This window comes from Hyperolius riggenbachi, chromosome 4 (assembly GCF_040937935.1).
Source record: "Hyperolius riggenbachi isolate aHypRig1 chromosome 4, aHypRig1.pri, whole genome shotgun sequence".
NCBI lineage: Eukaryota > Metazoa > Chordata > Amphibia > Anura > Hyperoliidae > Hyperolius > Hyperolius riggenbachi.
The window spans coordinates 126,418,499-126,440,386 of record NC_090649.1 but is presented as its reverse complement, the minus strand read 5'-3'; the positions used below and the strand labels follow the sequence as shown (position 1 = coordinate 126,440,386).

Below are 21,888 nucleotides of genomic sequence, written 5' to 3'. Positions count from 1 at the left end.
AAGTCTAGGGTGCCAGGACATCTGTGCCTATAGGTAAGTACTGAGGTAAATCCGAGCCTGCTGGTGAAGCTTGTAATTTTATGCTATTGATGATTGTGAACATACTGTTTTCTCTAAGTCAGGGATATCCATGCCAGTGTTTAGGATGAAAGGAGAAAGGGAGATGTGTTCTTCTTGATGAACCACACCTTTTCCTGATTCAGTCCCATCAATTCATTTGAGCTGTGTCAAAATTGTGTGAGGCCTCAGCCCTTGAGGATTGGAGTTCTACAACTGTGGCCTAAGCACTCATTGATTGTAAGGTTGCTTTGTTTATTCAATGCTCGGTAGCGCACGGTTATGGATAAATCGATAAAAAAAGACCCAAAATAACCCTGAGCAACCCCCATGAGGAGATGAGCTAGTCCAAAACCTGATAGATCTGTCAGTTATTTACTACCTACTATAAGTGACAGTGATGTAGGTAATAAGATAGGTAATAAAAAGTAATTTATATTGCACTGTACTCTGGGACAAATTTACATTTTATGCATATGCATACATGTATTTTACATTTCACAATTTTTCGTGATACTTGTCCTTTAAAGAAAAAGATTTGAAATCACTATGGCCTCAATTCACTAAGATCATGCTGGAGATAATAAGGCAAAAGAAAACTTACCTCCACACTGTGAGAGAGTTATCTTCTCTCTTCAATTCTTAAGTTACCTCCTCTGTAGTTAATTTACCTCCTCTGTAGTTGTTACCTCCTCTGTAGTTATTTTCACACGCAGTTAATTAACAACCTGTCTTTAACTCTGGAGTTATTTTAAGGATTGAAGAGTTAACTTAAAGACAGAAGAGTTAACTTTAGGTTTGCCTGAGGTAAAATGTTTCCTGAGTACTACATGCCTCGTGAGTCGTCACCATGGTGATAACTAGAGAAATGTTATTAAAGACAGGAGAGAAGCTTAGTGAATTGAGGCCAATTTCTAAGCCCGGTTTACTAAGGTTGCATTCACAGTGCCACTGGAATGCTAGACCTATGGGCCGTTCACAGTGTGACGTTAAAGTCGCATTGAAAAATGTTGCGTTGTGGTAACTCACTGCTTGCAGTACGTTACCTCTCAGCGCAGACATGGTGCGACTTTAACGTCGCATTAACACTCAACGTCTCACTGTGAATGCGACCTAAGGCTCATGGGGATGTGAGAACAATGAACAACCTAAAGGATTCTGGAAACTTGGTCTAGATTTATTAGCCACTTCACCACTGAGGGGTTTTACCCCCTGAGCACCAGAGCAATTTTCACCTTTCAGCGCTCCTTCCATTCATTCGTCTATAACTTTATCATTACTTATCACAATGAAATGAACTATATCTTGTTTTTTCCGCCACCAATTAGGCTTTCTTTAGGTGGGACATTATGCCAAGAATTATTTTATTCTAAATGTGTTTTAATGGGAAAATAGGAAAAATGTGGGAAAAAAAATAATTATTTTTCAGTTTTCGGCCATTATATAGTTTTTAAATAATGCATGCTACTGTAATAAAAACCCATGAAATTTATTTGCCTATTTGTCCCGGTTATAAAACCGTTTAAATTATGTCCCTATCACAATGTTTGGCGCCAATATTTTATTTGGAAATAAAGGTGCATTTTTTTCAGTTTTGCGTCCATCCCTAATTACAAGCCCATAGTTTATAAAGTAACAGTGTTATACCCTCTTGACATAAATATTTAAAAAGTTCAGTCCCTAAGGTAACTATTTATGTATTTTTTTTAATTGTAAATTTTTAAAAAAAAAATTTAATAAAAAAAAAAAAATGGGGAGTGTGGGAGGTAATGAGTTAATTTTTTGTGTAACACTAATTTATTTATATGTAAAAAATGCTTAGGGTGTAGTTTTACTATTTGGCCACAAGATGGCAACAGTAACTTTTTGTTTATTGCGACCTGCGAGCGTCCTTCCGGACGCTCGCAGGAAGTACTAGGAGGCTGTGAGTGTTTGGTTTTTTTCACAATGTTCGCGCTGCCCATCGGAGAGCAGCGGATCATTGCGGGGCTTAGATCAACGAACAGGAATGGATTTTCCCGTTCATTGATCTCCGGGCGAGCGGGCGGCGGCGTGTTTACTAGCGGTGGGTGGCGTGTTTACGAGCGGGAGCGCGGGCAGCGGCGGGAGCACGGAAAGTACGGATTTCTCCGTCCCTGGGGGTTAAAGGATGGAAAAAGGGACGGAGAAATCCGTACGGGCGGGGGTAAAGTGGTTAAAATTGATATTAGGTGGCAAAGGTTTGCATCTCTCACCTCAGTCATAGCAGGCCACAGAAAGGCTTTTTTAAAGGTCAGCAGTTGTTTGAATTGTATTAAGGTGACCACATTGTCATAAATCCAGGATGCTCTGCAATCATGTGACTGCAATTTTTTCTAATCTTTTAGCAGTTGTCATGGTTGTCTGCTGCAGTGCTTTAGAGCAGTGTTTCTCAACATTTTATTTGTATTTCTCACTTGATACAATTAAACACAGTATAACATTATCTCTAGTTTGGATTCCTGCAGCTTTCCCTGCAGGGAAGCTTCTAAGAACTGTGTTTAACCCTTTGAATGCTGTTCTAGTAAAAAGAAAAAAGCTGGTTGTATATAAATAATCTATTAGAGCAAAGTAGAAATGCTGGTCTTCATTCCGCTTTAAATAGCTAAAATACTAATTTGATGTTGCTTAACCCTCCTGGCGGTATAAAAAAATACGCCAGGAGGCAGCGCGGCAGTTTTTTTTTAATTTTTTTTTCTATATCATGTAGCGAGCCCAGGGCTCGCTACATGATAGCCGCTCCTCAGCGGCATCCCCCCGCCCTCTTCGATCGCCTTCGGCGATCTCCGATCAGGAAATCCCGTTCAAAGAACGGGATTTCCTGGAGGGCTTCCCCCGTCGCCATGGCGACGGGGCGGAATGACGTCACTGACGTCGGGTCGTCATTGGGAGTCCCGGGCCACCCCTCGGCGCTGCCTGGCACTGATTGGCCAGGCAGCGCACGGGGTCTGGGGGGGGGGGCGCGCGCCGCACCGGATAGCGGCGATCGGGCGCGCGGCGGCGGCGATCAGGGTGCTGGCGCAGCTAGCAAAGTGCTAGCTGCGTCCAGCAAAAAAAAATTAAACAAATCGGCCCAGCAGGGCCTGAGCGGCACCCTCCGGCGGCTTACCCCGAACTACGTTCGGGGTTACCGCCAAGAAGGTTAAATAAGATTTATATAAGATTTATAATTTTCTAAAATTCTAAATTTGTTATTCTTGGTTAAGTATATCAAGTCTGAGTACACCCTGGAACCATCAGAAGTACCCCCTGGGGTACGCGTACCACACATTAACCTAGGTTATAGAACAGAGTTGCAAACTTGTGGCAGCTTATTGACAGTTCTTTTTATAACTGTAGGCCAGGTTTGGTACATCTGTTATGCTCTCCAGTGTTCACCAGCCTTGGAAAACTTCAGTAAATCATGTCCAGTGATCAGAGAGATATGGAAGCTGACATTCATTTTTATTTAAACAAGGCATGTTGCCTGGCTGTCCTGCTTACACTGTGTCAATAACACTTTCAGCCACAGCCCCTGAACAAGCATGCAGATCAGGTGCTCTGACTCAAGTCTGACTGGATTAGCTGCATGCTTTTATCAGGTGTGTGATTCATGCACATTTACAGCCAAAGAGATTGAGTTTAAACATTGCAACCTCCATATCCATCTCAGTTCGGGTGTCCCTTAATGAAGAAAAATATATACAGTACATATAAAATGTATGAAATGCCAGCACACAATAAATAGCACTGACCCACGGTGTTGATAGGTCTTCTTATGGGCATTATTCCTTTGGAAGAACTGGAGAAAATTCCTTGACCAAAGAAAATACAAGGTGCAAAACCAATCCATTGCTGGAATAGTTTCTGGAGTTTCTCCTTCCAGCTGTCATGTTCAAAGTGGTATTGCTGAAGAACTTCATTCTCCCCAAATGAATACACAGGAACCAAAGAGGCTCTGTAAAGAAAACAATTATATTATGATTTCACACCAGACAGGTGAGCTCCTAGATAGCACACAACTACAGTTACTCCATCAGCAGCAGTCAGAATAATATATTACTCACCTGCTAGCCGAGATGCTGCTGATACTTAATCACTTGTGACAGTGCCTTGGAAATGTTGTGATCAGTGATTATTCACTACCTTCAGGCCTTGTTCACATTACAAATCACCAGCGCTATCACAAGCGCTGAGCGATTTATTGAGCACTTTTGAAAGCTTTTTTTTTAAACGCTTTCAGAGCGATTTTCACTTAGACAAGCACTTTTGAGCAGCGTTTTTTTTTTCACTTCCTGACGTCAGTCATCTTTGCCCCGGAAATGAATAAATACAAATACATTCATTAAAAGTGCTCGGGAAATCGATTTTCAAATCGCTTTTTCAAGAGCTTAGCGATTTCCCTAATATATAATCGCTAAGCGCCTGAAAAAGAGCTTTGCAAAGTGATTTTTCTATACAGTTTTTCAACATAGTGCCCCTTTAAAAAAGCACTAGTAAATGGAGGTACATTTTGTGCAGCACAGAGCAAGTTACCATGCTAAATAGTAGAGGTGTAAGTGCAGGGCAGTTGAGCAAACCTAGAAGCAGCAAAATACAAGGCAACTGTTTAAGTAGAGAAGGCATATAGAAGCTGCAGTGAGCAAATAATGTGTCTGTGTGGCAGAGAAGTCTGTAAGTAAATGCAGAAAAACATGATCAGGTGGTGTGCGTGGCCGGGACTCAAATCCCAGCTGGATCATTGACTTCACAGCGACATAACAGAGGGGATCCGACACGCCGAGGAAACAAACAGACTACAGGGCGCTGGAGGGAGCCCAAGGGAAGTAAAAATTATTTCCTACAAATCCTTTCAGGTTTACTTTAAAGGGAAGGTCCGGGGTGAAGAACAATCAAAAATCTACTTACCTGGGGCTTCCTCCAGCCCCTGGCATCCGTCCTGTGCCCTCGCCGTGGCTCCCGGGCTCCTCCGGAACAGATGCCAACCTCACCAGGTCGGCATCTTACTACGCCCCTGTGTGCGGTTCATGGAGTTGCACTGATGTCATCCAGATTGTATTGCGCAGGTGCAGCGGATTGTTCAGAAACAGCCTTATTAGTCTGCAGACAGACTGTACACACGCACTACTGTCGGGAGAACAACCGCCCAGCGGGAGGGTCTGACGGACGCACCTTTAAAGGCTTGTCATGAATTGGGCAATAAGATAATAAAGATCATGCAATCCGTAACTTTTCAGCTTTTACAATATGCTTTGATCATTGTGAATTGATATGCAAATCTATACAATAAACTAATGAGATCCTAAGCCCATAATTTTTACAATGGCCAATTACCTAAAATATATAGTTTTAAATCACGACCAGTAGATGTGCCTGAGGCTCCATAAACAACTCAGCCTAGGGCTATGTTTACAGAGGCATTTGTGTTGCGTTCCCTGTAGCAACAGAAATGCAGTGCAATGGATTGGGAAAGCGACGCTACATATTATTTGCACATTGTGTAGCATACAGTGAAGCATACAGTCAATAAAAAGTATGCTTCACTGTAACCATTAATGCAGTGCATTACTATGCCGCACCCCATTGTACCGCAACGCACCCGCCGAACCACGCCACACATTGGTGGTGCATTGCAGTGCAACTGTGAATGTAGCCTTATAAAGAGTTTAAAAGGCAGCAGCGGACTCACAGCTAGAAGGCTTGAAGGTCATCGTAGGAAAGGCAGGCAGTTAGTTGTTCCAAAACTTTAGACAGTTTATAAGTCTAAGGCTGGGTTCACACATAAAAGGTGTACAGTTCCAGTCCTGTCAGTTTTTGTATGAACTTTCTATATAGGCTGTGTTCACACATAAATCTGTACATTTCAGTTCCAGTCCTGTCCTGTCCTGTCCATTATGCATGAGTTTTCTATGGCTTGATTCAGACATAAAAGGGGTTTTAATCCTGCCAGGTGAAACGGATAAAAAACTGCTGCAAAACTGCTGCAAACTGACAGGACAGGACTGGAATAGAAATGTACCGATTTATGTGTTAACCAAGCCTAATGCATGTGGACAGTTCAGAATATCAAAGTGGAAACTGAATAAAATAATATAACTTACCCATTAACCAGCGCTTTCCTTATAAATCCCTTCCGTCTCTTTAAGGTGAGTACATGTTTATTCCTGACACAATGCAATGCCTCTGCTGCTCCGCCGACAACTATAACCACAGCATTGCCAGACCCATTGCAGGACAAGAGGTAGTCTATGGAGGAGTGGGTCACTGAGCACATCCCTGCAACCAAGGAAACAATGGTCAGAGCTTATTTAGTTCTGTTATTTTCTTTTACTAAATTTAAAGGGAACTTGGCACCAATTTTTTTCAAACTTCCCAAATGAATCTCCCTCTAAGTAAAGCTTGTAAATGGTGTGGGTTTTTGAGGGGTAGCAGGCATTCACTTACCTAGAGGGGCTGCTCCACAGACCCCCCTCTATCTATATTCAGGCCTACATGTTGCCTGTCTCCTTGCCTGCAGAACTGCTGGGAAGAAGTACCTGCGGTGATGTCTCCGGCTGCTGCAATGCATGCTGGGAGATGTAATCCATAATCATATTGAAGTACATCTTCCTGCATGGCGGAGGCCAGGGACGTGCAACATCACCACGGGTAGTTTAAGTAGGGTAGAGAAGATGGCGGCTCGCATAAAGTTGGAGTGCTATGGAGCAGCCACTACTCCCCCCCCCCCCTATATAAGTAAATGCTCGTTGTCCCCCCCAGAACCCCGCATCATTTACGAACCTCCCTTAGGAGAAGGCTCATTTGATATGTCTGCTGACATGGTCACATTTGACTATCTGAGTCCATCGCTTACCTGCAGCTAGGAGATACTCTCGGTATAAAGGCACCTTAAAATTTCCAGATAACGTGGTGAGGTGTGGCTTCAGATTGGGAAACATGTGAGAAAATCCAGTACTGTCTGTGCCAAAGTTACAGAATGCTCCTAGGCTCATAATGCCATGAGGGTGGTAGGCAAAGATGTAGTTCCCTTTTGGGTCCAGATCTACTGTTTTATGCAGCTAAAAGAGGTAAAAGAAAACCAGGTTACAATAAAGGCAGGGGCGTACTTGGGTAATACAGCGCCTATGGCAAACAATGAAATTGCGCCCACCCCCCTGTCACAAGAGCCCCACTGGCCGTGAACACGCAAAACCGTCCGATCCGATTCTAGCACACAGATTGAGAGCTATGGACGCAATCTGCGTAGAATTGGCGGAGTTTGAGCGTCACGACGCAGTAGGGAGCCTGTGAGGTTACGAAAATACACTTTTACTCCAACCCAGGGGTAGATTTGCCACCATCTCTGTTTTCTATCAGCCCAGAGATAACTGCTAACTGGCTATAGACCTGTGAAACAAACAACCGGTTAAAACTGTGCAATTCCTATCTATCTATCAAAACAGTAGCGTCCCTTCGGAAGTTTAGGTCTCGTCTGTGTATACTGAATAGAAGGTTTTACTGAGAGGTAAAGACCTTTTAAAAAGCCTTTATTTGTTACAATATAAATAATTAATATATACAGACAATCGTGAACAATTAAACGATGAGAGACAGTGATAACACAGTACATAAAAGAAAAAGGGATAAAAAGAACGAATACTTATGATTCTGTGGAAAGTCCGTTCGGGAAAAGACAAAGTTCCTTTGTTGCAGTTAGTTCGCAATATGGCCGAACCACATGGCCGTTGCTCCGCCTGCAAGATGGCCACTGCTATTTCCCCAAGCAGTGGCAGTCTTTTCGGTATGATGGAAAGTGGGGGAATTGGCTGGGGGTCCTCATGCAATCAGTTTTGAGCACTGACATTTCTGGGCGGAGTCTCAAGCTCAGCCCAGGGGCGTGTCAGGCAGTGAGTTCTCAGGGGAGGAACTTCCAGCCATCCACAAAATATGTCCAATTTCATACCCCGCCGGGGTTTTGTCGCACATGCAAACCGATTTCATATTCAGATTGGGCTGAGAATACACGTTCATAGGACATCAAACTTGCAATATTTGGGGCGCACGGGGACCCCATTATTCATATCTCAGCCCCTGCTCGGGTTACCTGGCTATGTCTAGTATCACCATATTCTACAGAATTAGGGAAACAAAATTATGTAATTTTCATATTCCTCCCATGGATGGTATTTGCAAAATGTGACAAAGTTATCAACACCATGCATTCCATACTCAGTTTAGTCGGTGCCGTCAAGACTGGGAGGAATGTAGGTGTCAATAGACCTCATGCTGTGCTAGCTTCCCCTGTTGAATAGACTCTGTTGGTATTTCAGCTCTGCCCAATTAGCACATTAGTGTCACCAGAGCTTTTCCGGGAGCCTTAAAAGGATTTCTTGCTAAACCAGGTTGCTTTAGCCATATGCTAACGCAGGCCCATTCAGCCCTCATGGCAAAAAGGGGGGAAAGGCAGGAAGGAAAAACTTCTATTTAAAAATAAAGAATGTCAGTTTTCCGATCACGGTTGCGATCGGACAATCGGCCGCGAATCCTCGGACGACTGGGCGTCGCCCGGCGTCACACCTCCCCCTTCCCGAGCTCTGCTCAGGGAGGTGTCAACAGGACGCCTTCCGTAGCAGCTATTGGCGCTGTTGGGTCGGGTTCCCCCTGACACCGCGACAGCCCATCAGCGTTTTGGTGTCGGCTGCCTGCTTTGTGTTGGATCGTAAAGTCGTACTGCTGCAATGACAGGCTCCACCGTAGGAGCTTGCCGTTGGTTCCAGCAGTACGGTTTAGCCAACTCAGGGGATTGTGATCAGTGACGATCGTGAAGGAGCGGCCGTACAGATACGACTGCAGTTTCTGTAGGGCCCACACGATCGCCAGGCACTCCTTTTCAGTTGTGGAGTAGGCTACCTCTCGGGGCAGGAGCTTCCGGCTCAGGTAGAGGATAGGGTGTTCATCCCCCTTTCCATCCACCTGGCTGAGGACTGCGCCGAGACCGTAGTCAGAGGCATCGGTTTGCACCACAAACCGACGACTGAAGTCTGGGGCCTGAAGCACAGGGGCGCTTGCGAGGGCCTGCTTCAAGGCCTGGAAGGCATTCTCGCAAGCGGGGGTCCAGCTAACAACCTTGGGGTGCTTCTTGCTAGTGGCATCGGTCAGGGGCTTCGCCAGTGTACTATAGGCGGGAACAAATTTCCTATAGTAGCCGGCGGTCCCCAGGAACGCCTGGACCTGCTTTTTCGTGATAGGTCGAGGCCATGCCAGGATGGCGTCCACCTTTCCCGTGTCAGGTTTCAGGGTGTTACCCCCCACCCGGTGACCTAAGTACTGCACCTCGGTCATGCCAATCTGACACTTACTCGGTTTAACCGTCAGATTGGCCATGGCCAGCCTCTCTAGTACCTGGGACAGGTGTTTGAGGTGTTCTTCCCAGGTGGGGCTGAACACCGCAATGTCATCCAGATACGCTACAGCGAACCCTTGCATTCCCTCTAGCAGGTCGTTCACGGCCCGCTGAAACGTGGCCGGGGCGTTCTTCATCCCAAAGGGCATCATCGTGAACTCGAAGAGGCCGAAAGGGGTGATGAAGGCCGACTTTTGCCTCGCGTCAGGTGCAAGTGGTATCTGCCAATACCCCCGGCTCAGATCCATGATTGATAGGTACCTGGCTGATGCCAGTGTATCTAGCAGCTCATCAATGCGAGGCATGGGGTAGGCGTCTGTAGTGGTGATGGCGTTCAGTTTCCTGTAGTCTACGCAGAACCGAGTTGTCTGGTCCTTCTTGGGGACCAGGACAACAGGGGCTGCCCAGGCACTACTGGACTTTTGAACCACCCCTAACTCCAGCATCTCCCTCACCTCCTTCTGCATGTCCGCCTGTACCTCGGGAGAGACACGGTAAGCGGATTGCCTGATGGGGGGATGGGTACCTGTATCTACCCCATGCACCGCCATACTGGTCCGCCCCGGGATACCGGAGAAGGTGTGCTGGTACTGGCCCAGCACCTTCTGTAACTGCTCTTGCTGGGCTGAGGCGAGCTGTGGATTGACGTTTAGGTCGCCGTCCACATCTCGTACGTCAGCCAGCAGGTCTAACAGGGGGTCTGCCTCTCCCTGCTCTAACCGGCTGCACACTGGCAGCGCATACTGGGTCCTGTCATGGTGGGCCTTCAGCATGTTTACATGAAAGCTCTTCTGCTTCCTGCCCCCCATGTTCACTAGATACGTCAGAGGGTTTAACCGCTGCACTACAGTAAAAGGCCCCTCCCAGGCTGCTTGCAGCTTGTTCTGCCTCACGGGAAGAAGGGCATATACCCTGTCACCCACATCAAATGACCGCTCGGCCACGCTACCATCCCTGTGGTCAGAGGAGGGGGAGGAGGCCGGAACCTCTTCCACCTGCTCTGAGCCCAGGTTCTGAGCAGCGCGGCTGCGTGTTACTGCCAGTACAGGTACACCTTCAGACTGGCACATACTGGCATTACTCACATCCTGGCTGCATGCATGAATTACAGTGACAGGTACAACAACATTTTCATCACAAACAATCGGTATATCAAACACAGGTACCTGTGACACAGGTACTATTGGACTCGGTACCCCTGGACTGGGCACATTCAACCCACCTCCCCCCTGTTCTTGCCCCTTGGTGCAAAGTACCTTAGTGTGGGCGGAGAGTCCGTCTCCCTCCTGGCAGTCTGAGGGGCTTGGGGCAGGTTCATAATAGGACACAAGCTTGCCCAGGTCGGTCCCCAACAAAACTGGGACCGGCAGTTGGTCCAGGACCCCAACAACCTTCTCTTGAACCCCCACCCCCCAATCGATGGACACCCGAGCCTGGGGAATGCGAGAAAGAGTGCCCCCCACTCCAGTGAGGGTAAGGTATTTGTCAGGGAGGATATTTTCCGTCGGGACCAGGTGCGCACGCACCAGGGTGACATCCGCTCCAGTGTCGCGGAAACCGGTAACAAGCTGGTCGTTCACTGTAACCAGCTGGTGGTTGCTCGTAGCGGAGTGGATCCCTCTCCCACCTGCGAACATGACGTTGTTGGGTGCTCCCGGCTGGGGTGCGCTGGCTGGCGGCAGTTGCCGTGGGCGAGGTGTAGGTGGTGCAGGAGCTGGCGCTGTCTGCCTCCGCTCCGGGCAGTTAAACTTCATGTGTCCGGGCTTGCGGCAAAAGTGACAGGTGATGCCCTCTGTTACTGCAGGCCTGGACGCAGCAGCTGCGCTGGAGGGCCTCTGGGGCGCACGGCTCACAGAGGTAGGAGAGTCTGCAAAATTGTGGGACTGACCTCCTCTCCAGCTAGATGGGGCAGTCCTGCGGGTCTCCGGCACCCTGGTCGTTGCAAAGGTCTCAGCGAGGTCTGCAGCGACCGTCGCTGACGCCGGTCGGCGCTCCAGCACAAACTGGCGTACATCAGCCGGGCAAATGTTCAGAAACTGCTCCAGGACGATTAAGTCCTCCAGGACACCGTAAGACCCTTTAGTGAGGCCTAGCGTCCACTGGCGGAGTGTGGTGAGCAGACTGCTGACCACATCTTGATAAGAATCAGTAGATTTTTTCTGCCAGGACCTGAACCTTTTCCGGTAGGCTTCTGGCGTCAGCTGGTACTTAGTGATTATAGCCTCCTTTATAGCGGTATAATCATTGTCCTTTTCCACAGGCAGCTCTGAGAAAGCATCAAGCGCTTTGTAGCGCAGCAAGGGTGTCAGATGTCTGGCCCACTGGTCTTGGGACAGACGATACTGACGGCAGGCCTTTTCGAAAGACCTCAAAAACAAGTCAATGTCAGTGTCTTTTTCGATAATAGCAAATTTAAATTTTGCACTTACTGGAGCGGCAGTCCCTTCAGCAGGGAGGCTGGGCGTTGAACTCCGGCTGGCTTGCTGCACTTTCGCCATGTTCAGCTCATGCTGTCGTCTCTCCCGCGCCTCTGCAGATTGGCGTTCCTCTCGCTTTTGCTCCGCCATGTACTGCAGGTACTTGTCCACATCAGTTTCCATCAGCTTTTGCAATGCCTGCTGCATTACTGGATCAACATAACTGGACAGTCCAGTACTGGCCGGTTCCAGGCGAGTACTTTCAGGGGTTCTGGGGTCGGGGATCACACTGACAGCCTCCTGCGTATCTGTTGCCGCATTGCCCGCGGGTTGCTCAACCTCGGTACGCACAGGATCTTCAGTCTCTGGTTCCCCTCGACTTGCGTTAGATGAGCCGGTGTCCTCCACAGTGGACACCTCCAGCGTCCGCAGATTCTGGCTATCCCATCGGTACAAGTCCGTTATCAGGTCCTGCTGTTTCTTGCCGCGGATGTCCATGCCTCTCGCCTCGCACAGACTCTGCAGGTCGGATAGGACCATGACCTTGTAATTCCCGGACATTTCCATGCCAAATAAAAGAAAACTTAGGGGAGGGGTACTGGTTACACAGTCTCTCTGTATATATGAAAAATATATTGCACTCAGTCACTACCAACGAATTAGTTCGTTTCTCGATAGGGCTAATTCGATAGCCCTACCTGAGATACTATCAGCACACACAGATCCCAAACGCTGCCGACCACTGTCACAAGAGCCCCACTGGCCGTGAACACGCAAAACCGTCCGATCCGATTCTAGCACACAGATTGAGAGCTATGGACGCAATCTGCGTAGAATTGGCGGAGTTTGAGCGTCACGACGCAGTAGGGAGCCTGTGAGGTTACGAAAATACACTTTTACTCCAACCCAGGGGTAGATTTGCCACCATCTCTGTTTTCTATCAGCCCAGAGATAACTGCTAACTGGCTATAGACCTGTGAAACAAACAACCGGTTAAAACTGTGCAATTCCTATCTATCTATCAAAACAGTAGCGTCCCTTCGGAAGTTTAGGTCTCGTCTGTGTATACTGAATAGAAGGTTTTACTGAGAGGTAAAGACCTTTTAAAAAGCCTTTATTTGTTACAATATAAATAATTAATATATACAGACAATCGTGAACAATTAAACGATGAGAGACAGTGATAACACAGTACATAAAAGAAAAAGGGATAAAAAGAACGAATACTTATGATTCTGTGGAAAGTCCGTTCGGGAAAAGACAAAGTTCCTTTGTTGCAGTTAGTTCGCAATATGGCCGAACCACATGGCCGTTGCTCCGCCTGCAAGATGGCCACTGCTATTTCCCCAAGCAGTGGCAGTCTTTTCGGTATGATGGAAAGTGGGGGAATTGGCTGGGGGTCCTCATGCAATCAGTTTTGAGCACTGACATTTCTGGGCGGAGTCTCAAGCTCAGCCCAGGGGCGTGTCAGGCAGTGAGTTCTCAGGGGAGGAACTTCCAGCCATCCACAAAATATGTCCAATTTCATACCCCGCCGGGGTTTTGTCGCACATGCAAACCGATTTCATATTCAGATTGGGCTGAGAATACACGTTCATAGGACATCAAACTTGCAATATTTGGGGCGCACGGGGACCCCATTATTCATATCTCAGCCCCTGCTCGGGTTACCTGGCTATGTCTAGTATCACCATATTCTACAGAATTAGGGAAACAAAATTATGTAATTTTCATATTCCTCCCATGGATGGTATTTGCAAAATGTGACAAAGTTATCAACACCATGCATTCCATACTCAGTTTAGTCGGTGCCGTCAAGACTGGGAGGAATGTAGGTGTCAATAGACCTCATGCTGTGCTAGCTTCCCCTGTTGAATAGACTCTGTTGGTATTTCAGCTCTGCCCAATTAGCACATTAGTGTCACCAGAGCTTTTCCGGGAGCCTTAAAAGGATTTCTTGCTAAACCAGGTTGCTTTAGCCATATGCTAACGCAGGCCCATTCAGCCCTCATGGCAAAAAGGGGGGAAAGGCAGGAAGGAAAAACTTCTATTTAAAAATAAAGAATGTCAGTTTTCCGATCACGGTTGCGATCGGACAATCGGCCGCGAATCCTCGGACGACTGGGCGTCGCCCGGCGTCACACCCCCTTCCTCCATCAGAGCCCCATTCTCCTCTAAAAACAGCATCCTCTCCTTTCTTGCAAACATGTGTTATTATGGTTACCTGTGTTTTTTTGGCTCAGAATATTTCTGAAGTTACTTTTTTGGAAATACAGTATGTCTTCCTACATCTTCCTATTCCCTCTCTATCCAGGGCTCATGAGGTGGGGTGAAACATTTGCCTCAGGCGGCACATCTGGGGGGGCGGCACCTGCCTGTCCGTGGGTGGGGGGCCGCCCGCCGAGCTGGAGGAGTAGCGGGCAGAAAGGGGGTATTGGGCCTAGCGGTGGGGAGAGAAGTCGGACCCCCCCTCCCTCGCCTGGGTCCCCCGATCTGCGCTCCCCTCCAGCTGTAAAAAGTTAAGTACCATCGGCAGCGTATAGATTAAGAGGCAACGGGCGGGGACCACTCACCTTTTCCGCGTTCCAGCGAGCGCTCCACTGACGTCACTTCCTGCAACGCCGCCCACTTACTAGTCCCAATACCCCCTTCCTGCCCGCTACCCCTCCAGCTCAGTGGCCCCCCCACACCTGCGGGGGGGGGGTGTTCTGGGGCGGCGATTTTTTTAAATTTTGCCTCAGGCGGCAAAAAGTCTAGGGCCGGCCCTGTCTCTATCCACTTTCCTAACACTGAAACAAATACACCCTACATAAAATTAAGTAGCCTCAGATAACAGAACTAATCTGATTTGGGGGGAGGCACAGCACAGGAGCAAGCATAGTGGCACAGCACAGGAGCAAGCGTGGCGCCCATGGTGCTGTGGCGCCCATGGCATGAGTCATGCCTGCACCCCTCTAAATACGCCTCTGAATAAAGGGAAGGTGAGTCCATGCTGGAGGCTCTATAATCAGTGAGTGTTATGTTGTCCATGGACAACAAAGGTGAATGGACAATACAGGTGTCACCCTCTAACCGTCTTGTACATAAACCTCAACTCTTGGCTACTCTTGCTTATAGCTGGGGTTTAACATCCAACTGTGATTGGTTTTCTAAGCTACCTATGCATAATATGTACCTGGCTAATCCCCCAGCAGATTACAGCATGTATATATATATATGCACACACACAGTGGCTTGCAAAAGTATTTGGCCCCCTTAAGGTTTTCCACATTTTGTCATATTACTGCCACAAACATGAATCAATTTTATTGGAATTCCACATGAAAGACCAACACAAAGTGGTGTACACGCGAGAAGTGGAACGAAAATCATACAGGATTCCAAACATTTTTTACAAATAAATAACTGCAAAGTGGGGTGTGCGTAATTATTCAGCCCCCTTTGGTCTGAGTGCAGTCAGTTGCCCATAGACATTGTCTGATGAGTGCTAATGATTAAATAGAGTGCACCTGTGTGTAATCTAATGTCAGTACAAATACAGCTGCTCTGTAAGGGCCTCAGAGGTTGTCTAAGAGAATATTGGGAGAAACAACACCATCAAGTCCAAAGAACACACCAGACAGGTCAGGGATAAAGTTATTGAGAAACTTAAAGCAGGCTTAGGCTACAAAAAGACTTCCAAAGCCTTGAACATCCCACGGAGCACTGTTCAAGTGATCATTCAGAAATGGAAGGAGTATGGCACAACTGTAAACCTACCAAGACAAGGCGGTCCACCTAAACTCACAGGCTGAACAAGGAGAGCGCTGATCAGAAATGCAGTCAAGAGGCCCATGGTGACTCTGGACAATCTGCAGAGATCTACAGCACAGGTGGGGGAATCTGTCCACAGGACAACTATTAGTCGTGCACTGCACAAAGTTGGCTCTTATGGAAGAGTGGCAAGAAGAAAGCCATTGTTAACAGAAAAGCATAAGAAGTCCCGTTTGCAGTTTGCCACAAGCCATGTGGAGGACAGAGCAAACATGTGGAAGAAGGTGCTCTGGTCAGATGAGACCAAAAATTAAACTTTTGACCAAAACGCATAACGCTATGTGTGCCGGAAAACTAACACTGCACATCACTCTGCAGCATCATGCTCTGGGAGTGTTTCTCTTCAGCAGGGACAGGGAAGTTGGTCAGAGTTGATGGGGAGATGGATGGAGCCAAATACAGGGCAATCTTGGAAGAAAAATTCTTGAGGTGCGTACACACATGTGACTATAGTCGTTTGAAACGATCATTCCCCGATCGTTTAAAATGACGATCGTTTAAAAAAAAAGCAGCCAACGACCATTAAGTCTAACGACGGACGAGCTAGATCGTTAATAGTTGCTTTTACGTGATGTAACGTTCGTTCTAACGATCAGATCGTTACACACCAGCGGCGTAGAAATCGCTATAGCAACCATAGTGCTGCTATAGGGCCCACGACAGCCCTACGTCACAGGGGGCCCGCCGCCCTCAGCTAAGAGAGGACTTTTTTTTAAAATTATAATAATGCCGGCGCTCCGGCTCCGGCCCGGGCCCCCCCTCCCTGCCTCACCTCGGGGGGCCCCCCTCCTCCTATTATGAGCGGCGCGGGAGAGCGGCATATAGACCAGGCTCCGGCGGGAGGTCCAGCAGGCTCAGACGCTAGAGCTGCCCCCGGGCTACGGCGTCTCCTCTGTATTCGAGCAGCATACAGAGGAGACACCGTAGCCCGGAGGCAGCTGGACCTCTAGCGCCTAAGGTGAGGCAGGGATGGAGGGGGGCCCTACCCCACTAAGCCACCCGTCTGCCCACTCACCCACCCGCCCCAGCTACCTAACTGTCCACCCACCCGCCCCGGCTACCTAACTGTCCACATACCTGGCTACCTAACTGTCCACCCACCCACCCGGCTACCTGGCTACCTAACTGTCCACCCACCTGGCCACCCGGCTACCTAACTGTCCACCCGGCTACCTAACTGTCCACCCGGCTACCTAACTGTCCACCCACCCGGCTACCCACCCAGCTACCTAACTGTCCACCCACCCGGCTACCTGGCTACCTAACTGTCCACCCACCCGGCTACCTAACTGTCCACCCACCCGGCTGCCTAACTGTCCACCCACCCGGCTACCTAACTGTCCGCCCACCCGGCTACCTGGCTACCTAACTGTCCACCCACCCGGCTACCTAACTGTCCGCCCACCCACCCACCCGGCTACCTAACTGTCCACCCACCCGGCTGCCTAACTGTCCACCCACCCACCCACCCGGCTGCCTAACTGTCCAAGGCTGCCTAACTGTCCACCCACCCACCCGGCTGCCTAACTGTCCACCCACCCACCTGGCTGCCTAACTGTCCACCCACCCGGCTACCTAACTGTCCGCCCACCCGGCTACCTGGCTACCTAACTGTCCACCCACCCGGCTACCTAACTGTCCACCCACCCGGCTACCTAACTGTCCACCCACCCCTCCGGCTACCTGGCTACCTAACTGTCCACCCACCCCCGGCTACCTAACTGTCCACCCGTCTACCTGGCTACCTAACTGTCCGGCTACCTAACTGTCCACCCACCCACCCGGCTACCTACCCGCCCAGCTGGCTACCTAACTGCCTACTCGGCTACCTAACTGCCTACCCTTCCACCCGGCTACCTAACTGACCACCCTCCCACCCGGCTACCTACCGGCCCACCCGGCTACCTATATGCCTTCCCTCCCACCCGTCTACCTATCTGCCTACCCTGCCCACCTGTCTACCTATCTGCCTACCCTGTGGGGAAATCTGCTGACAATCTGGTTGCAATTTGTGGGGAAATCTGCCACCAATCTCGTTGCAATTTGTGGGGAAATCTGCCACCAATCTGGTTACATTTTATTGGGAAATCTGCCCACAATCTGGTTGCAATTTGTGGGGAAATCTGCCAACAATCTGGTTGCATATTGTGGGGAAATCTGCCAACAATCTGGTTGCATATTGTGGGGAAATCTGCCGACAATCTGGGTGCATTTTGTGGGGAAATCTGCCGACAATCTGGTTGCATATTGTAGAGAAATCTGCCGACAATCTGGGTGCATTTTGTGGGGAAATCTGCCGCCAAACTGGGTGCATTTTGTGGGGAAATCTGCTGACAATCTGGATGCATTTTGTGGGGAAATCTGCCGACAATCTGGATGCATTTTGTGGGGAAATCTGCCGACAATCTGGTTGCATATTGTAGGGAAATCTGCCGACAATCTGGGTGCATTTTGTGGGGAAATCTGCCGCCAATCTGGGTGCATTTTGTGGGGAAATCAGATTTCTCCACAAAATGTTTGGGTGGGAGGTCCGAGGTCCGTGGGGTTGGAAGGTCGTGGGGGGGGGGGGCCCATAATTTTTTTTTGCTATGGGGCCCAGTCATTTCTAGCTACGCCCCTGTTACACACCTTTTAAAACTAACTTTACTTAGGTCGTTCTTTCATCAATTAAAAGTTTGTTTGTCGTTGACAACGAACGATCGTTGTCGCATGTGTGTACGTAGCTTTGCAGTCTGCAAAAGACTTGAGACTGGGGCGAAGGTTCACCTTCCAGCAGGACAATGACCCTAAACATAAAGCCAGGGCAACAATGGAATGGTTTAAAACAAAACATATCTATGTGTTAGAATGGCCCAGTCAAAGTCCAGATCTAAATCCAATCGAGAATCTGTGGCAAGATCTGAAAACTGCTGTTCACAAACGCTATCCATCTAATCTGACTGAGCTGGAGCTGTTTTGCAAAGAAGCATGGGCAATAATTTCAGTCTCTAGATGTGCAAAGCTGGTAGAGACATACCCTAAAAGACTGGCAGCTGTAATTGCAGCAAAAGGTGGTTCTACAAAGTATTGACTCAAGGGGCTGAATAATTATGCACACCCCACTTTGCAGTTATTTATTTGTAAAAAAATGTTTGGAATCATGTATGATTTTCGTTCCACTTCTCACGTGTACAGCACTTTGTATTGGTCTTTCACGTGGAATTCCAATAAAATTGATTCATGTTTGTGGCAGTAATGTGACAAAATGTGGAAAACTTCAAGGGGGCCGAATACTTTTGCAAGCCACTGTAAAAAGAGGTGATCTATGTCATACGACTATTCTTGTACCTAAGAATTGGTACATGAGGGTTAAAAAAAAATAATATGTACGGTATGTTATACAAGTTCTCACCCGCAATTGATGGACATTTGACATCTGTATACTTGTACTTTTTAATTGTAAAAGTCAGAATGAAAGTTTTTTTATTTGCAAAAATCCTCAATAAAATGTGATGGTTTTAAAAAATAAATAAGTTCTGTCCCACTGCAACCTTTTCAGTCACTTTTTATCATATAAATGTTTGTCCATAAAAATGTGGCTAAACTGTTGGAACACAGGAGAGTTTAACGTCAGGGCCGCTTTAAAAACTGATTACTGTCATTTCAAATATAAAAATCTAAACCCAAGAATTGTCTGCTTCCTTTGCAAGAAGGGCCCATATGCAATGAGTATTTTCTCCTATGATTTCTCCTAGGAGAGAGTTTTTCATCTTCTATTTAGAATAACTTTTCAGCGCTCTGCAATTGAAAAAGTACCAAAAAGTAGGCGGAAAAGCACTTTTAAAACTATTTTAAGTATTTTTTTTTTTTTTTTTGCTTGCTGGTGATTCAAGAGGCATTTTATTGACACATTTGAAAATATCACTTAGGAGAAAACTTAAAAGATATGGGTCCAAGTCTGATTAGTGGTGGCCATACATGGTACAATAAAAACGTTCGATTATCCCGTTTATTCGATCTAAATGATCGAATCGAATGAAAGCTGAAAATATTTTTTTTTCGATCAAGAAATTGAAAAGATTATCCCATTTTTTTGAGAAAAATTAGATCCGACATGCTGGAAAAATCTTTATATTTGATCTAACAGAATAACAGAACTAAATGATCTAATCGAAAATGAAAAATTGTACCATGTATGGCCACCCTAAGAGTTACAAAAATAGCTTTACTCAAACTAACATTATATATGGTACCTACCTGTACAGGAAAATAATCTCTAAAGTATTTCCAGACTGTCCACCTACTCATCCAAACAGATCTCCTTCCTCCTGTAAGATAATTAAACATTAGGCAACTAGAGCTGAAGTCCAAGTAATAAAAGTAAAAAATATTTACATATTTATTTAATTTACATTAAACAAATAAATATAGAATGATGCTGCCATGTTTGCCATATGCTAGGTTCCTGAAACAATGAAGAATGTTTTGCAGACATACTGGGTAGTAGGGAGGCAATTTTGTGAATTAACCTCCCTAGCGGTATGATTATTTCTGGATTTAAGGCCAGAAACCCACTGGGAGCGCTTTGTAAGCGTGAGTGATTTGAAAAAGCTCTTGGTAATGCAATGCTATGGGGGATTTTTATAAAATCACATCACTCAAGTGGGATCACACCCATAGCATTACATTAGCTAGAGCTTTTCAAATCACAAAGCACTCAGAAAAGCTCTCCTAGTGGGTTTCTAGCCTTAGGGTCTAAAAGTGGTGCAGTTTTTTCACACCCCTTTAGACCTAAAAACCAGGAAAAAATGGCTGCTCTGCAGCAGCCCTGCGCTTACTCGCCTCCCTGGGATCCAGAGCTGCAATTATCCCTCTGTCCTTCAGGTGGCGCTGCACCCTTAGGCTTCCTGCACACTGCAAATCCATTTTCTGATTCCGATTCCGTTTCCGATTTTCAATTCCGACTTTCCCTGAATACATTCAACAGAAAAACTGATAAAAAAAAAATGCAGTGTGCAGTAGAGAATAAAAATCGGAATCGGATGTAAAAACCGATTAAAAAGCGGAATCGGAAATGCATGCAGTGTGCAAGAGGTCTTAGGCCTCTTGCACACTGCATGCATTTCCGATTCCGCTTTTTAATCGGTTTTTACATCCGATTCCGATTTTTAATCTTTACTGCATGCTGCATTTTTTGATCCGTTTTTCTGTTGAATGTATTCAGGGAAAATCGGAATTGAAAATCAGAATCGGAAACGGAATCGGAATCAGAATCGGAAAACGGATTTGCAGTGTGCAGGGAGCCTTATAGTGAGATCGCCATCTGTCATTGTGACAACAAACAGCGATCTAACTCAAGGGATCCAGAGCCTCCAAGAACAGGAAGAAGAATGGCTGCCAGCATCTGGATCCTCGGGGTGAGTTCTAATTGCCCCGTGCTTTCTCCCCATACCACCCTGCGGCTACCCCGAGTCAGGCTCAGGATTACCACTCCTGGCTTCTATTTTCACCCGAGCCTGACTTGCGGTTACCACCAAGGAGGTTAAGCTGCATAACAAAAGCAAATCTATTGAGCATTATTTTTTTGCTTTGTGCTACCAGCTGTGTGACAGAGACAAGATCTTCTCCTGTAACGATCGGTGTCAGCACACAGAGAGAATCTGATTATTGGTGATCTGCAGTATCACCAAGAATACAGATATATACCTGATTATTGATGATCTGCAGAATCACCAATAATACAGATATATTACTAACCTCTGGACACCTGTATATATCGTGAGTGTTTGGTGCAACAGTATACTTTGAGTAATCCACCTGATGAGCAGGTGGTCCTTGGCAGTGTGGGTAACACTGCTCTTTTGAGAAGCATGAGAACCCTCCAGCAGCCTGAGTTCTTCCAAGGGGTGGAGTCTCAGGCTGAAGTAGGAAGGGTCAGAGAGTGAGTGACACCTGAAGGTGGATGTCACTAACTGATCTGGAGACTATCTCCTAAAGAGAGTAGATAGCTCTCGAGGTCGGGCAAGCCGGGTCGGCAACACACGGACAAATAAAGTACAAAGAAAGAAGGCTGGTTCGGTATCCAAGACAGGCAGGGTTGGCAACAGGTAATCAGATATGCGTGGTACCGAATCAGCGAGCGGAGGGCTAGTCAGGAAAGCAATAGGTCATAACAGATATCAAACAATGCCTAGTCTTGGGTGTGAGGTCCGTGGTCTCTTCACCCTGGAACTAGTCTGATGT

The 21,888-nt window shown here is 47.2% G+C and overlaps 1 protein-coding gene across 3 annotated transcripts in view; it reads right to left on the bottom strand.

Annotated features, from left to right (window-relative positions):
• LOC137571446 (diacylglycerol O-acyltransferase 2-like) overlaps nt 1–21,888 on the bottom strand; it is an 82,452-nt gene that overhangs the window by 5,971 nt on the left and 54,593 nt on the right. For all 3 annotated transcript variants that reach the window (XM_068280561.1, XM_068280562.1, XM_068280563.1), the window contains 4 exons: nt 19,903–19,973; nt 6,908–7,112; nt 6,156–6,330; nt 3,810–4,012 (listed from right to left, as the gene is read on the bottom strand). In XM_068280561.1, coding sequence (XP_068136662.1) covers nt 3,810–4,012; nt 6,156–6,330; nt 6,908–7,112; nt 19,903–19,973 — 654 coding nt within the window. The remainder of the gene's footprint in view (nt 1–3,809; nt 4,013–6,155; nt 6,331–6,907; nt 7,113–19,902; nt 19,974–21,888) is intronic.